The sequence below is a fragment of the Pygoscelis adeliae genome, unplaced genomic scaffold (assembly GCF_000699105.1).
Source record: "Pygoscelis adeliae isolate BGI_AS28 unplaced genomic scaffold, ASM69910v1 Scaffold358, whole genome shotgun sequence".
In the NCBI taxonomy this organism is placed as follows: Eukaryota; Metazoa; Chordata; class Aves; order Sphenisciformes; family Spheniscidae; genus Pygoscelis; species Pygoscelis adeliae.
Window position 1 is genome coordinate 2,483,181 of NW_008825429.1, and position 18,498 is coordinate 2,501,678.

The following is an 18,498-nucleotide window of genomic DNA, read 5'->3' on the forward strand; positions in this document are numbered from 1 at the left end:
AGACTATAATTTGGACTTTTATCTCTGCATAAATAAATATTAAACTGTGTATCACGGTCATCGGATCTTTTGGTCTAACTTCCATTTATCACAACTATGGTCATTTCCATCTATTGGGTTTTCCCTGTCCTAAGCCTAGCCATTTGTAGCTGATGATGGCTGTTTGACTAAACTCTATCTTCCAGAAAAGCTGGTTCAACTGATTCAGCCTCCTTCCTGAAAGAATAAAGTTACAAAAAAAAAAAAAAAAGAAAAAAGCTCTTTCAAGTTGGTATTTATCTGACCTAGCTTCTAGCCATTTGTTCTTATTTTGCCTTTCTCCATCAGATTATGTATTTCTTTAAATATTGAGCATTTTTTGCTCCTTCAGGTACTTATATACTAAGCAGATACTTAGCAATCTTTTTTAGCTAAATAAAACAAATTAACCTTTTGAAACGTTTTTAAATGCTGTAAGTCTCAGTCTGAATTTCTGGATAGCAATGACAGCCAGATGCTCTGCAGAACACTGCCTCCAGGACATTTTAGGCACAGCCACGCTGCGTTTAGTTTTGTCAGCCTTTGATTTTATTTTTTTTTAAACATATCTTTAACCTCCTTTATTAACCTCTCACATTTCCAATTCATTCTGATTGTTTTCCTTTTTCCATGTATGCGTTTTTGGGTTTTTATTTGTTTATTTCTAATTACTGCTTTCATTTGATCTGTGAAGAACAGCAAAGGCACAATGCAAGCTGCTATTAGAACCATCCCTTTCTGTAACGCTGCCAGGAGAATTCATACTATTGGACTACACCTAATACTAAAAGGCATTGTAAAAATTAGTCTACTCTGACAAGTCCAATGGCATCCCTAGCCAGTATTATCAGTGCACTACTGCATAAACATTTACACCAATGGAATTCCAACTGATTTTGGCAAATATTAATGGAAAAAAACTCTCATTGCTATGTCATAGTTGCAGTGAGAAAGCTCAGATTGCTAGAAACACTGCTAGCTTTGGCAGGACACAGCTGAAGCAAAGCTCATTGTTGACTGATATGACACTCTATCATGCCATGTTGCCAGGGAAACAGCAGAAGAAGGGAACATAAGGTTGTTAAACTAGAGAGGTTCTAAAAAAAAAAAAAACAACAAAACCAAAACAAAACCAAAAAGATCAGGGCCAGGCTGTCCTGAAGTAAATGTAGCATATGTATGACATACCATCATGTTATTCTATAAAATTAGTTTAGTCATAAGCTTTCTCCCCATAACTGATGGACTGAAGGATTCTTATTTCTAAAGATGCTACTTCTGTTACATGGATTTTATGCTAAATTGTGTTAAACTATTATCACTACTTTATTTCTACTGATGTTAAATGTTGGAGGTTGGTTCCTATTTGTAAAGTAAAATATGACCATCAGTAGATAATGAGGAAAAGTACACAGAGAATGACTAGACTGTGTATTTTGAAAACAAGTTGTTTCAATCAGTTTAATAATGGAAAGAAAGGACAGCATCAAGATTTAATATCCAAAAAATAAGTGACAGGAGTTAGAGAACTGAATTAATTGGAGTAGAGGAGTTATTCATCGTCTGCTAATTTTGAAGTATAATCAGGGGACACTGTCATTGGTTGACAGATTCAAAATTTAACTAAGCCTATTAATAGCTTTACAAAATGCATTTTGATACTCAAAAATCTATCCCGAGAAGCAGGCTTAAGTATTCAGTCTTGGCAGCACACAGTCAAAAAAAAAAAAAATTCCATGGCACATACATATACTGTCTCATCCATTACTTTTCATAAGGAAAAAAAAAAAAAAAAAAAACAACAGGCATCCAAGCCAAAGATCCCTCTAACCCCAAATCCCATGTCTTACACTGGCTAATAATAGATAACTTGGGGAGGGGAAGAAAAGTAAGATTTGCGGAAACACAAGTACTTCCCTAGTATTTTATCCCTGCTTCTCAAGATCTGAATTCAGAACTTCCAAGTCAAAAGCACTATCTTGACATTTAATAGGTCTTGATATATATTTCTTTTACACATTTTTCTAGTCCTTCTAAACTTGTGCAGAGTTTTGGTACCATGACATACTCAGGCAGCAAGCTCCATAATTTCACTCTATATTCTGTGGACCTGCACTGCCTTTGCCTTTACCTTGTTTGAAACATCTTAGCTAATAATATCACTCAATATCCTTGGTTCTTAAGAGAGACAATAGATAATGATTAGAAATCAATTTTCTGTATGCCAGTTGTCACTTTATAAGCCCATCATATTGCCCTGCCATCTTTTTTTTCCTAGGGGAAAATGTCCCCATCTATTATTTGTTATTTTTATTGAAAATATTCTGTGCTTTAGGTCATGCTTGCTCTAATTCTATTTTCTTCAAAATGGGAGAACAAGAATTTAGACAGCATTCTGAAAGCAGACATGCTTTGCATTTTATACTGTTTTCAGATTTTTCCTTAGTCCTTTCCTAACATCGCTTGCTTTTTTGACCGCTATTGAACATCGAGTTGATATTTTCATAGACCAAGCTGTTACAACTCCAAAATCTCTGGTATTTGCACTGTATGATAATAAGTCAACAAGATACTGAAGTGTCTAACAGTATCTTTAAAGAAATTAAACTTCCCGTAAAAGCCTTGTCACACTACCAGAAAAATGGCAGTTACCTAAGTGTTCTCAGTGTTAGACACCATTATTTTTAGTTAAAAACACTGCTGGAATGGCAACACTGTAATGCAAGCATAAAATTATTTTTACTTGCATGTGATTTCTCTTCCTAGCACCCGACTTCTGTTCAAAAGAACCTACTCTGGAAGAGCCTATGTAGAAATACCACGTACATCAAACAAAAAAAAGTGATGATACTGTAAGAAGTGTAAGGAATTTTGAATTTACACAAACAAAAGCACTAACACTACTCATCATATTACTCTGGCTTAATTGCAGTACTGCCTGCAATGGGAATGAGTATGCACATGACTCATATGCATATCAACAACTGCAAGGTGACGGAGGTCTTAGTAGACACACCTTCTGAAAATTTATGCTGCTAGCCCCAAGACAGGCTGGCATAGTGTGGCCATTTCTATCGTGTTAAGCTTTCTTTGCTTTCAGGAGAGGGTGGCTGCCTCGAGGCTGCCAGCTGGGAGTGGTTTCTGGGCCATGCCAACTCCTGAGCAGTGCCAAGGAGCTGCTGGGGTGAGGGCTGGTAGGTCCCAGCCAAAATTGTGCCAGGGATGGTCCTATGGTGGTTGAGCTGCAGAGGCTGCAGCATCCTAATGAACAAGGATGCGATGCTTTTGGAAGGAAAATATTCCCCTTACTTAGGGTTAATTTTTATTTTCTTATGAGAATATGGGGGGGGGGGGGGGGGGGGCGGGGGGATGAAGGTGTATCCAACCTATCAGAATCTAGCAAAATGGTGAAACACTGGCACAGGTTGCCCAGCGAGGTGGTAGATGCCCCATCCCTGGAAACATTCAAGGTCAGGTTGGACGGGGCTCTGAGCAACCAGATCTAGTTGAAGATGTCCCTGCTTATTACAGGGGGCTTGGACTAGATGACCTTTAGAGGTCCCTTCCCACCCAAACCGTTCTATGATTCTGTGATATTCTGGGTTACTTGGCTTGCAGTACACCTTTTACTTGCATTATTTTTATTTAACTGTGAAAATGTTGCTCTTCTTACTGTGCATTGTTATATCAAAGCCTAACATATGCCTTCGAATTCATGACATTAAAGAAATGCCTTTTTCAGCTTCATGTAGCCCAAAGCTTAAGCAGTTTCTTAAATTTGGAATATGAGCTCATAATATTATCTCATTTTGTTTTGATGATTTATTTGCTTGAGCAAGTTCTTCTCATTTTGTGGCATCATCTGAATATACAAAAATGTGATGACATTGTAATCTTTGATAAACCACCTGCCATCTCTCTTGAAGAATCAAAACTTTATATAGTATATAATAAAGATCAGGTGATAGGACGACTTGAAGTTAGGAAGGAAAGGAACCAATTTAGTTAATGTTAGCCCTAGTCTCAAACAGGGGTTAGTAACATTCCAAACATTGTTGTCTATTTTCAGTTTTACAAGTAACTATTTGTTTTTACCTTAACTCTGGTTTGTGTAAGTGTATTCTTACAGTTCCTAAGAATACAGCAGTACATCATGTATACATATAGCCAGAATAGTTTATGTATAAAGTTACTGTTAGTATCTGAAGTTACATGGAATATGAAGTTCAGGGTATGGCAACAAGTCCAAAATATAGAAAATTGCTGTCCCATTGTGTTCTGTGTGTGGATATCCATATCAGAAGCATACAAGTACAGTGAACAATGTAACCGAAAAGAAACCTTTAGACTTGAAATAATGTATAGTAAGAAGAATTGCAAATTGGGAGTTGATTGATCATCCCTTACCTATATTCATTATTTTACTGGTATTTACATATTTTAAGAGATATGCTTGGATACAAGTCTTCAGGCTAGAATCTTGATATATCACTATATAAAATTAAACTTTGGTAAGGGAACATATATATTACTTTCTTAAGTGAAAAAAGGCAGGGCTAGAATTCCATTTGCAGAGCTGAAAGATTACACACATGAATGCTGAAGTCATCTAGGCTTTGCTCCCACACAAAGTTTGCTATGAAATATCTTGAAATAGAAAGGCTTCATAAGAAACGAGAGCACCTGAATGGCTTAGGTCAATCTTTTTCTGCGATTCCCAAGAGACTTAGTTTGTCAGAAAGACGTGTGCTGAAACGGTTTTTTACCACTGATAACAACAGGTGCTAAAAGGGCTATGTATAACATGCATCACAATTTCCCCTCTGTCCTGACTGTTATTAGTATTGCAGGAAAATAGCTGCATGACAGAAAAGAGTTTTAATACACTGTACTCTCAAAAAGCTGAAGTATCAGGAAAGGCAAATAAGCTCCTTAAGTATTTGGTTTCAGGGAAAAAAAAAAGAAAAAAGAAAAGAAGAAAAAAGTTAAAAATTTTGTTTACTTGATAAAAAATTTCCTGGCAGAAACAGGATTTCTGTTCAAAATTCATATAGTTAGAATACGACAGAGGGCTTTCCAGGTAAATTGTTATTAGATAATTGAGAGGTTCCATTATAACCCCAACAATAAAAAAAAAAAAAAAAAAGTTAAATATTGTTTACTTGATAAAAAATTTCCTGGCAGAAACAGGATTTCTGTTCAAAATTCATATAGTTAGAATACGACAGAGGGCTTTCCAGGTAAATTGTTATTAGATAATTGAGAGGTTCCATTATAACCCCAACAATTTGTTTTGCATGAGGCCTACTGCAGTCTGAACTGTTTGCTGCAGTATTTTATCTTCTTCATTTGCAACTTCCTTTTAACAAGGTGCCATACTAAAAAATAGCCTCAAAAAGGCTAAAAGTTCATTTTTCCATTCACTTGCAATGGCTGTAAGAAAGGGAATAAAAATTATCTAAACCTAAGTTACCTGCAAGCAGTTTTCCTTTAACATTCATATTTATAAAATGATTGAACTAGTGTCATTTTTAGAAAAAGCAGATGTGTACAAACATTGCTTGTATCTCCTGCACTATGTGAATCTGTTGCAACTACTAACCTCAGGAATTCTCAATCATACATTCATGTTTAACTCATTTCGTTATTTACTTTATTATTGCATCTTTGAAGAATCTTTCTAATGGTCTAGAACCATGTTGCAGCTATACACTGTAGAAGAAAATTGAAAACCATCCATCAGAACATATAGCAGGTGTGAAACACAAAACTGAGTGCATATAGATGGACAGATAGGGACAGTTGCAAAGAAACTGCAAGACTCCTTTTCAGGGTGAGAGGCATGAGAGAGTACAGATTAATGTGTGCTAGAGAATGTTAAATAATTTAAGGAGAAATTTAAATAAAGTTGAGACACTTAGATATTAACAGGAAACTCCTCCTAAACGCAGGATGCAACACATAAGAAGGCAAAAAACCTGATCACTTCGTAACTTAACATTATCAAAGGCCAGAGATGACATCTTAATATGTAATAAAAGATAGAATGGGTCAATCAGCTGCTAAGGACCATGAAAACTAAGACAAGTAATTTATTTGATATAATAGAGAAGAAATCAGCATGGGGATATAAAAACCTAACACAACCTTCTCAGAGTGCTGGCCAGGAATAATAATCTTATAATAAATCAATAGCATTCCAAAGGTATTGTACAAACCAATTTTGCAACGGTGTCAAAACAAGAGGCAGCTGTTACCTAGTTGAGTCATACCAACTATGTGCATGGAAAGATAAAGCTATATTTATTATGTTAGGTAGAAAAAAAAAACATGTAAGACATTGTGGAAATGAAAACAGACACAGATGACATTTGCAGATAACCCTAGATAAGCAGGAAAAATAGTTACAGAGAGTGACAGAGGAAAGCGCACAAGGTGGGGGGGAAAAAAAGTGAAGAATTATAGTTTTCACTGTCTTGCTCTTTAGTAAGCAGCTAAATATCACGTATGTTGAACAGACAAGTCAAAACATTGGTTTGGCCAGATCTATAAACTGTTAACTCAGGTGATTTTGTCTCTGCAAGTGATGTTACCCAGAATAAAGCACAGCAGAAGACAGTCAAAAGCCCCAGAAAAATTCTGTCTTCCCCTTCTCTCATTTGTTTCCAGGCAGTATAAAGTTTAACTTATTTTGTCTGTTAAAATTACACACAAAGGAAAAATTGTCCAGGCAACGATAGTTTGGGTATTATTTTTGTTCTCCCTTCTGCACATTGGTGTCACTACAATACTCTCGCCCTGAACAGACTTCATGAGTTCACTATATTCAGGACCTACCAGTATGCAGAACTAGCTCATTTTTCCCCTCAATTTTTACCATATTTGTCAATCATTATTTTAACGCATCTTCAATAAAGACAGAGCTCATGCATAGCATTTATCCACTTCTGTCAACAGGAAGCACAGAAGTTATCATATTCATATAGATCATTTGCTCAGCTTTCACAGTTAATAAATCAGCCACATTCTTACACACTCTGTCAAGCAGTAAGTTAGGTTTGGCAGTGGACTAGTTTTATTCAATAGTTCTCTTCACCATAGATACTACACCAGGAAGCATTTTAGACTCAGCAACACTATTATTTGTAGGGCTTTTTTCATGAGTGGCAGTCTCAGTGTTGCAGTTCAAGTGATCTACCAATGTAGGTACTTCTCATAGTTTATCGGGGCTGTTTAACACTGTATAGTGTATTCAGCACACCTGGAACATGCCATCTCTACGCAGTAAAATTATGGATGTATGTTTGGATAAAGCATAACAGCCAAAGAAAGATGGGCCAAAGGTAACCCGTTCTTTATGATTATACAGTCAGGTTCCCTCTGAAATGCTATTAGTGTCTCTCTCCTTTTTGCCACCTAAGTAGGAGTTTCAGGAAGATGGCTGTTCTCACATATTTAATCTGTGTTCTCATTTCTCTACAGATCATAAAAATACATCTGCAGAATTTAATTTTATAGATGGGCAAATACTTGGATAGTGGTTGCATACTGCATGGAAGCTGAGGGATGATAAAAGCCTGAATTTCAATATTGAGTACCCTCTATAAGCAGTAGCACCAAGGAACATCAGGTGGTAGAAAAGGGATAAAAAGAGATCATAGGAGATAAGCTCTCCAGTTGTTAAAACATTATGTAAAAAAGTGGGCTTCAATGTCACTCTGAAATAACCCAGACACTTACTCCGTTTGATTCTAGATACTGGAATCAAAATCAACATCCATAAGGACTTTTCAAAGTATATTGATTTTTTTCCTTTTGGGCTAGTTCTTTTTGATTTTTAAGTCTGAAAAGCAAGGCGAGAAAAGTCTAAAGAATTGCAAGAAACCAACTAACTCCTAGTCAGGGTCTAGATATAAATAAGATAGGCTTTTCCTAACGTCTCTGAAAATGAAGGGAAGGAATTAGGGGCAATGCTTCTCTGATGCCAAGAGGAGAGACTAAACAAAAATCAGGTATAGAAATCTGTTACAATAGGAAGGCACTAACGCCAAGACAAGAATTCCAGACAATGACGCCTAAGTCCACGTGTAGGACAGTGAATGGTGAATCAGTTGGTGTAGTACAGAGAAGAAAATGGAAGCGCAGTGAATAAGCTGCAAAATCACTACAGAAGATAAGAATAGTGAAATATTATATATGTGATAAGCTATACCAACAAGAAAGGGCCAATTCAAACAGTGCCGACAACAAGGATTGTTGGAAATATCATGTCTTTGCAAAAATCATTTAAGGGAGAATTCCATACTTGTAGAATAGTCTCAGATACATGGAGACAGTGATGGAGGCACAACAGAAAGATCTAGACAAACCTGACAAAGCTACTAAAAATTTGGTAACAATCTTTTTTTTTCTTTCCTTAAATTAAATTTCTCTGGTCTGATATTTCTCATGACGTAGTATAATTGCTTCTCAAACTTGTCCCTTAGCTGCCTTCTAATAAGAAAAATATTTGTAAAAAAATATTTAGTACTCATAACGCGTATTTCATTTGCAGTAAAATTCAAGTATTTCTGAGAAGTTTTATCAAAATTCAGCTTAGGTGAATGTTCTTGAACATAAGTTTTTTTCCTTGAAGAATCATAGAAAGTGCACGCAAAAGGGATTCAACCATAATAAGGGCAAGCTTGTAAAACAAAGGGAATATTCGTGGAAACTATTTTGTAGTCTTGGTTCATACCTAAGCATAATTGCTTCTCAAACTTATCACTTAGCTCCCTTCTAATAAGAAAAATCTTTGTAAAGAAACTGTATCAGCAACCAAAAATACTGACAAAGGAATTAAAAGTACAAATGAGTTGAAATAATTTCACATCACTGTATACAATCTCTTATCATTTTTGGTACAGTGATACGTAAAGAACCCCTTTCCTACATGCATGGGATGGGAAAGGGAATAGTTTCACCTATTTTCTTTGGTGATGATCTAGTCTTCTGCTGGTTTGGAGGGAAGGAGTTGGTTGCAGAACCCAGAACTTGAACAGACAGGACTTTACTGAGAGATATGGCAGTTAAAACAAGCAAGCAAACAAAAAGCCAAGGGTGAGATTTCGGGGAAGTATTGCTCTACAGGTTTTGTCTGATATTTGTTTCTTTTTGGTCTGTGCATTTTTCATATGGCTTGGAAGGAAATACTAGCACCTTTCTCCAACTCTATCTCAGTGACAGCTGTGAACTTCCGATACAAACTCTGGAAAATATGCAGAAGTATTACCTGTAGAATTCCTTTCTGTAACCACTTCTGTCTCATGGAGTTTCCCCACCTCGATTGCTATAAATTCCTATCACCAAAACTGTGGAATCCCCTAGGTCACTTGACAATATTTTAATCTGTACCGTGATTCTATGATAAGTGATATTGTATAAACAGCAGACTAGACAGAAGGCACTGAAGTTGTTTGAGGTACTGATATAGTTCACCTTGCCTCAGGGATCTGGTGAATGGCATGTGTTATGTAAAATACGCGTAATTTCGGGGAGGCTTTCACATTTAGCCGTTAAAGCCATTGCAGTTATTCCAGTCATTATCAAAACCATGACCATGTATTTGACATCTTTAAAGAGCACAGGAGCTCTCGATAACAATTCGTAATGGAAAAAAAAAAAAAAATCAGGTATGCAACTATGTTGACATTACACAAATCCAGTACAAAATTAACAACAGTGAAGGAGATCACAGTTGGCCCCCTCTCCAGGACAGGGGAGTGGAGCTTTTCAGGGTAGAGAAAATTCACAACAGAGATCTGCACTGCGACATCTTATGTAGAGCTTCAGTACTCCCTTCCACTGAGTCTGTGGAGGAAATTCCCCTTTCTCCCAACCTGTTCCCCCACTTTATCATTTTAGAGAAGCCTATATGATTTGGTAATCAGTTGTGACATTTTCAGGGGTTCCTTGAAATTATTATTTTAGGGCAGAAAGGGAGAAGGAACTAGACAGCTGCATACAAAGTGGTGTACCCATACAAGCACTAGAGGATGTCACACAGATGATACAGCTCTCACACATACATGTGCAGTATACTACATTTGACTTAAGATACTCCGTAAAGAAACTTAAATATAGATGTGTGTACTACACATAAGTGGGTAGGTGTGTGTCTGATAAAGAACAACAGTTAAGGCTAATCAGTAATCCTCTTCCATAGAGGACTGCCAAAACCAGATCCTTAGACCTGGCTGAAAGATCCCTGTCTGTAAACTTATTGAGATCCAGTTAGATTTGAAACATCGTATAAAAATTTCTTGGAACAATTTCCTCCCCAACACTTATGTAATGCACCTGCTGTAAAAGAACAAGGGATTCTGGTGTTCTGGACTACTCCAGGAACTGATATTGGTGAACAAGCTTTCTAAATGTAAAACAACTGAAGATGTGTAAAGGAGTACAAGAGAAGTAGAAGCATTTTAAGATTAACTTTCTGATTTTACAGTATAGATTTTAATTCTTCCTGAAAGGCAGCTATTTTCAAACATAAATACAGCATGTTTAGGAACCACATCATTATGTGTTCCTACCCACAAACTCCCAGCTCTTAAGCATCATGTTTTACAAGGCTGTCAAAAAAAAAAAAGTTCAAATGAAACCCTATAAAGGATAACACAGGCAACCTGAATGTGATAGCAAACACACAGTTGCATATGCGTAAGTGTTCATATATTTTTCCGTAGATACTGTATTTGTGTGCTGTGAAAACCAGAAGATAATAGCATTAAAGGGAATTAAACAGGAATAGTTATTCATTGGACAAGGCAAATCAGCCATATAAACATAAACAGTCAAAGAAAATTTTAAATTTAAAAGTTCCATACTAATTAAAAACCATATTTGATTATTTTTTAAAAATTAATTTCATCCCAAATTCCGATTGAAAATCCTGGAAAAAAATGGGGAGAAAATTGTTACTTATTACTATTTTAGCTTCAACATTTCCTACGACCTGCAAGACATGGTGTCCAAATTAACCATCCCTGTACACCAGGATGTCACTACTGTCTACCTTTTTAAGTGATGTTTGGAGTAACACTTAACCAGGTAAACATTTAGCAAAAAGGCACCAAAAAAAAAAATCTGCTGTCATGTGAAGAGCACCTCCGTTTCCCAAAAGTAACATTGAATAAATAAATAAACAAAACTGTCCAGTGGGGAAAACTATCCAAATAAAGGAATCATAGCTGCTGGCTTTTTACTACAGATTGGGGGTGAGGGGAAGGAAATCACATTTGGGGCTGGCAACTCAGGGATTACTGCCATAGGTGTAGTAGGGTAGGGAGGTGGGGGAGTGAAAAAGGCCAAACATTGGGGAGGGGGAAGGGAAGGGAAGAGGATACAGAGCAGAAGGTGCACTTACTGTTTGGTTATCTTCATACAGCTTCAAGTCATATCCACTCAGCTCCACACAGAAAATTATTGCTGTAACCCCCTCGAAACAGTGGATCCATTTTTTGCGTTCAGATCTCTGTCCACCCACATCCACCATTTTGAAAGTCAGCTCTTTGAAGGTGAACTTATTTTCTACAATCCCTGTAGTCATGTCCCGAGAACGCAGAATATCTTCCACTGTAGGGATGTAGTCCAGTGCTGCAATCCTTTCTAGGTCATTTAAGTAGTATGCAGCATTATCCTCTAGGTGGTACTCATTGGAGCGGCAAAAACACTCCTGCACACCAGGGTCTGCCCAGAGCCGTTTCATGACTCCCAGAAGCTCAGGGGTAATCTCACCTTTGCTCTCAGCTGGGCCTGTCAGGGCAAAAAGCTGCACAGCATCATATGCTCTGTCAGGATTGTGAAATTCTATCTTAAGGGTGGCTAGAGCCCGAATGATACGTGTGAGAGAGTCAATTGCATTATAGATAATCAGAGGTTTGTATTCTTTACACGCCTCCAAGTTAAAGCCACCACTATGAATGATTTTCATCTGCTTTACAATAGTACTCTTCCCAGAATTGCTGGTACCGAGGAGTAGGAGCTTAATCTCTCTTCGTTGCCGCTGACTTTCAGAGCGCAGGTGGCGGTCAATCCTACGGGACCGCCGCGCTGCCTCTTTCTCCTCAGAGCTTTGCCGACATCCCATGGTATAGCAGGCAGTTACAGAAGGGAAAGGTTGGAGATTGTCTCACTCTGTTTGCGTCTCTGAAAAAGGTATGTGGTGTCCTTCAGTTCTCGTGCCAGGTACACCTTGAACAAAAGAAAAGTCTCTATCCAACACCTGATGGTCCAAGATGCCTGTACCACCTAATTCAGTCCCAGCAGGGGTGCAAACACATGTAGATATGCAACCACAGAAATAGTCTCTTCAGCAGATCTCATGGCACTCCCCTTTCCAGTGCATAAACAGTGGCACATTCCTGTTAATGAAGGGACACTTCCCTTTGCCACAGTTTGGCTAGATCCATCAAATACTCTTTTCTGTTCTGCATAATTATTTTGCTGCCTTCTGTCCAAAGGTAAGGAGCCACACTTTCACCTTCTCTGCTCTAGCCCTTTTAGTTGTATTTTCTGGTTGCTGTGGTGATGCTGCTAGATAAAGCTGAAGCTCTTTTCAATGGTGCTGTACTTGTTTTGTTTCTCTTCCCCCACTTCTTCAGCTGATCCAGTTCAGCTCTGTAAATCTGTGCTTTCCACCTGCCAAACAATGAGAAAGAGAAATGAATGAAATGAGAGAGACCGCTTCGTTGCTGCAAACCACTTACTTTCTCCTCCTCTTCTAGACGTCTAAACCTTTTATTATCCCAAACAGAAAATACAGATGGAAAAATATGTAAAAAAAAAAAAGCAAAAATCTGAAACCCTAGCAAAAACGTAGGGACAGCTGAAGCTTGCAGACCTAAGAAAATGTGTTTTCTGAACAATAGTAAATCAAATCTCCCTTTCAGTCTTCTGTATTTTATTATCTAAACCTACATGAAAACAAACAGTGCTGAGCTGTGCCCCAATTTCTCCCTCAGCAAGAGCTTATGGCAGTGCTTTTCCTGCACAGTCCTGTTCTGACTGGTTTTCCTGAAGTAGAAAACGAAACAGACTCACAACTACTTTTCCCAGTCTATTTATATCAATATCTTGTACTCAGACAGATGTCCTCCTGAGTTTTCTTTCATCTTTTCTGTTTGCACTGAACATCTAAATAACTAAATTAGGAAGCAAAAGGAGGTGATTAACTTTGCTCCGTGATTTTGTAAAAGGGAGTTACTGATCTTTGCAGAATACAGTAACAGATCTTCTTTCCCCTTGGAGAACAGTGCTGTTAAACATACTACCTGCATCCTGCTTAATCAATAAAGTGATGCACTACTACAACAAATTTTGTAAGCTTCTTTCCATAGCCAAGCTAAGTGTTATTAAGCCTCCTCTCTTCCATTTTTAATACAGGAAATTGAGATGCAGTAAAAGTGAACAGTGACTACAAGGCGAATATTTCATACAAAGCACAGGAAACGTCACCCCAAGCAAGGGCTTTTCAGTGACTGTTAGAGCAATTATTCTTTCCCAAATTAGGGGTTAAGCCTACCAGTTGGAACTCTGCAGAAGGCAACAGCAGGAAGCAGTTACCTCTCACAGAGGGGAAAACACATTACTAATAGCTGATCGGTGATAACTTGCCTCTTTTCTAGGAAGGGCTTGCTGCTCCCACTAAGCTCTGAGCACAGTGGGCAGCAGGATCACAGCTGTCATGACTTCCTCATTGTATGCTGGCCCCAGCCCACCTTAGCACCTATATTGCTGTCTGTTTACTTGTGTCTAGAGGGTCTTCAGTATTTTTACAAACTAGACTACATGCCACTGAGATACCCTCAGAGGTAGGCTTAAGAAAAATTTCAGAGCCTACTAAAGAAATGTAACTTCTACTACATTTTAATAAGACTAAGTCTCCCAAATTCCATTTTCAAAGTTGCTCTAGAAGTCTTTGGAAGTTTTTCTTGCATGAACGCACTAGCATTTCAATGTAGGTGGCAAAGCATTAAAATATATATTGAAGAGGATGATTCCACACTACTAGGAGAGGGACAGAATGATCCAATCCAGATCTTGAATCTCTAGCTTTTGTGAGGAAAGAAATTGAACTACAACTACTTGCAACCTCATGTACTTTGCTTTCTCTCTTTCTTAAGCATCACAGCAAAAATTTTAGCGGACAAAAGATATTTCAGCACTCCAAAAGAGTAATCTGTAATTAAGTATTTGAAATGGAGCACTGGATTTACCAATATGTATTTTTCCTTTCCCCACATCACCCACATCATAGGATAAGATCCACTTACATAGATATACAGCAGGATGGGGTGGGTCTCATTCCTACTTGGCCACACTGCTCTGGTTGAAAAATATGAACTTATATTTATATGACTTCTATTTTAATGTGTAACATATGCATTTATAAATGCATATACATTTAATAGTATATGGTTTGTAAGATACTGTTTTATTGTCGAGAATTTCAATTCTTGTTTTGTCTTGCCAAAAGTCATTACCAGCCAGGGATTTCAGTGAGATCTTGCTTTACCCTCCCAGTAGCTGTCACCATAGTAGAAATTAATTACATCAAATAATAGCTTTAGCTAACCTTTAAATAATGTTAATTGAGATATAGCACAGCATAAAAACATTGAGGCGGGGGCTTCACAGATACAGATAAGGACAATTACATCAGCTGCAGTACTGAAGAAGGGTTATATGGTTAAAGAATAAAGCTCAGCTTTTTAAGTTTTTTAGCATCTCACATTTACATGAAAAAACATAATTCTTAGAACATTTATTTGGGAGGGTAGAAGGGGGGGGGAAATTACATATCTAGGATTTCATTCCTGAGGTGGTAGAAACAGTGTAATGATCTCAGACTCTTCTGTTTAGCAAGAGGTGTTACTATTCTGTTATTTGTATATTAAATTTTTGTCACAGTGGGCTATCCTAATCTTAGTTTCTGTATTTTGTATAGCTTTCTCTCTGAACAGGTTTAAAGTCACTTACAGATCTCTTCTAATTTATGATGGGCTGACAAGTGGAAAGGTAGAGTCTATGTGTCTGCTTTCAGATCCAAGTCCCCACTGGTACTCATCTCTCGGGTCTACAGTTCTGTAACAGCATCTTGGCATTAGACAGGTTCTTGCAATACACTGGATCCCTTTTCAGCAGCTTCCAGTACATAAATGGGAAGGTATCTGGGAATGTGAAACGTGCATGTATGGAAGGACAAACAGTTATGGCAATCATTGTTAATCCCTTAACATCAGAGAAAAAAGGTATAGAGACTGGACAGAGTCAATGGATGACAGCTTTACATACTCGTTCCTGAAGTTTCCTGGGATGTTATCCTGGGACAGTTGAGCTTGCAATTGCTCACTCTTAAATACTTTTACTGATTCTATATTTATCTTTAAATCCCTTCCTAACTCTAACCCTGCTTAAGGGAAATACATAGTTGAACCAATGTAGACCTGGATAAAATTCATGACTACCAGGATGAGTCAGTAGAGATCAGGATTGGTACTGGTATATTGAGGACAGCATTATATTTTAGTTGGAGAAGATTAATAGATTATTGCTGCAAACAATTGCAAAATTCCACAACTGGAACTCTGACCACAAGAAAGTGAACACTCAAAAAAACAGTATATGAAGTATACTGATTAAAATGTGCTTTGATATCCCACCCATTCCCATCTTTCCTTAGATTCCCAGAACACGATCAACATACACATTTTCAGAACAGCAGCTTTTACTCAGTTCTGAGGATCTCCTATACAGTATTTCAACTTCCCCTCTTCTTTCTTGTTCCTATTTAAACCTGCCTTCTCACTATGTTCTTTTAATCTCTGTGCTCTTAACGCCTGCCTGTAAATCCATCCCAAATCCACATGTATGAAATTAATTAACTAGAACAGGACTTTTACAGTAACCAATTCCAAAAACTAACCATGACAATCTTATTCTCAGTTGTTCTAAACTAGTTATCTAGTCAGTACATCAAGTCACCTCTACATGACAGTTCGGAGTGCTTATCTGTTGTCTTTGCCTATATGGACCATAGTGTATGAGTAGGCTTGTAATTTACGCATTTGGGGTGCCTTAAATTTAAAGATGTCTGAATCCTTTGCCTCAAATGCACTGTGTATTGCTATTACCTGGTCTAAAACTCTACAAAAGAGTCTTAATATCACCTGTATTTATCTTACTTCCCTTTGCACATCAGAAGGACATTAGCACATGAAGAACAGATTAATGAGCAGAAAATTATAATAATAGCATACAGATTAATCGAATGGTAATTAGCACAACTTTACTTACTCTAATGCATCAAAGATGTGGAAAGGAAACCCTCCAAAATGAGGAGTTATACTTTCTTCAAATAATTGGCTTTTTCCAATGGTCATAGAAGATGAAAAATAAGAGTTGAGGAAGCTGTTTCTTAATGAGTAACTTTCCAGCCACACAGACAGAATGAAATTACTGTATTAGGTATCAAGCCAAATTCTTATTTTAATTATATAAAAATTAGAGTTGGCTCCATTAATCATGCTTATTCTGACATGTTCAGAACATGTAAAATGGGTTTTCCTTTAAGTCCTCATCATCGGAAGCTTCATTTTCACGTCATTGATAAGACCACTGGTTGAATTCTACACATCTCTGACTAAAGATGAAAAATTTTGCAAGAAGCACATATGGGACTCCCTCTCCTCTCTTTATTCAAGTTTCATCCTGAAAAAGAGAGGCTTGCTAGAGACAAAAAGCAAGGGGATACATATTCCTTCCAAAACGCATCAGTACTTATGATAAATGTGGAGATTTTATGCCCATATAAGATAAGCAGATCTTTTTTAAAGTTTATGTTATTGGCCTCAACAATCGCTTATGACAGTTTGGTAGAAAGACACTTTGAAGAAAAAAATTATTCTTTTCAGACAGCTTGTACATTCTGTAGAGTATTTCCTATTGCATATTTCCACAACACGTTGTTGATGCATCAGATGCATCATTCATATCCCACAGTATTTTACATAGCAACTATTCTGCTTGCCATTCATTAATATGTTTAACACAGAAAAGGATAGAGTAGCACCTCCTTATTGTAGGGAAGACCAGGAGTATGTAAACACTGCGTAGATGAGTTTTACATTATCGAATTTCCATTTTTTTGGCTTCTAATCATTCCTATTGCATATATTGCAATGATATTTGGATCTCGCTACTTCAAGTAGGAATACAATGAGGTGCTTATATTATTGCTTTGTAAAGCAGAGTAGTAGGTATTATACACTGAAAAGCATCTTCCACATTCACAGTCACTACTTTTTAAAGTTCAGAAAAAGAATAACTTTACAAACTATTATGTTACTACATTTTACTGTCCTGGCTACATAAAGATGAACTTCCTCTCACCAGTTTTACTTTTTCTTGGAACACACTCAGAAAACAAGGCAGTCTAGAATTTGTTCTGGTTTTTTAGATCAGATTTCTTATTAAAAATGCAAATACTTCATGACTGCAAGTTTCTAATTAGATAAAAGTCTTTCCACTTACTCTAATGGAAAGCCCTATTGCTTCCTTTCACTGTGCACATTTCTCTTTAAACTATTATAAAAAAATCGTATTCTTTGAATGAATCACAGAATGGTTTGGGTTGGAAGGGACCTTAAAGATCATCTAGTTCCAACCCGCCTGCCACAGGCAGGGACACCTTCCACTAGATCAGGTTGCTCAAAGCCCCATCCAACCTGGCCTTGAACACTTCCAGGGATGGGGCATCCACAACTTCTCTGGGCAACCTGTGCCCGTGCCTCACCACCCTCATAGTGAAGAATTTTTTCCTTATATCTAATCTAAATCTATCCTCTTTCAGTTTAAAGCCTTGCAGAGGTGATCAGCTCTAGTGCTGGCGCGTTCCGCAGCGGAGCGGGGGATTGTGGTGTACAGGGGGGTTTCCTGAGTTGGGGAAAACCCAGGGGAGCCAGATTATACTGCATATGTGCATCTAAACTAGTACATCTTCCTTCTACTGACAACTGAAGCTGCTCAAAATGTTAAGAAAATACATTTGTTAAATCTGATTATATGTATGGGCTATCTTGTCATGACTAAAATAGGTAATTCTTCCCACAAGATAAAATTAAGATGCCCCAAATCCTGAGCTAACAGTGGTCTATTTCAATTATTGAAGAAGTAATGCCAAAAAGTTCATTGATACTTGAGCAAAATTCTGCACTGGTTTCTTACATAAATCTGTTGAAACCCATTTAACTGAGCAGGCTGTTTAGTACTAGCACTTTCTTCTGTCCACACTTTTATAGCCAATAAAACCAATCATTGTTGTTGGTTTCATATCTAGGCTTGCTCTTTGCTTTGCCCCTATCACTTCTGTCTTGCTCAAACTGATCTGTGTGTTTGCAATCACAAACACTTATCCCTCTTCTCAGCATGTTCCCAAGT

The 18,498-nt window shown here is 37.4% G+C and overlaps 2 protein-coding genes across 2 annotated transcripts in view; one reads left to right on the forward strand and one right to left on the reverse strand.

The window, feature by feature from the left end:
• GNAZ (guanine nucleotide binding protein (G protein), alpha z polypeptide) overlaps positions 1–12,297 on the reverse strand; it is a 44,188-nt gene extending 31,891 nt beyond the window's left edge. The window contains exon 1 of the mRNA XM_009330782.1: positions 11,426–12,297. Coding sequence (XP_009329057.1) covers positions 11,426–12,148 — 723 coding nt within the window. The 5' untranslated portion in view covers positions 12,149–12,297. The remainder of the gene's footprint in view (positions 1–11,425) is intronic.
• The window catches only part of RSPH14 (radial spoke head 14 homolog (Chlamydomonas)), a 106,755-nt gene that overhangs the window by 42,745 nt on the left and 45,512 nt on the right, over positions 1–18,498 (forward strand). The gene's annotated exons all lie outside the window — the stretch shown is intronic.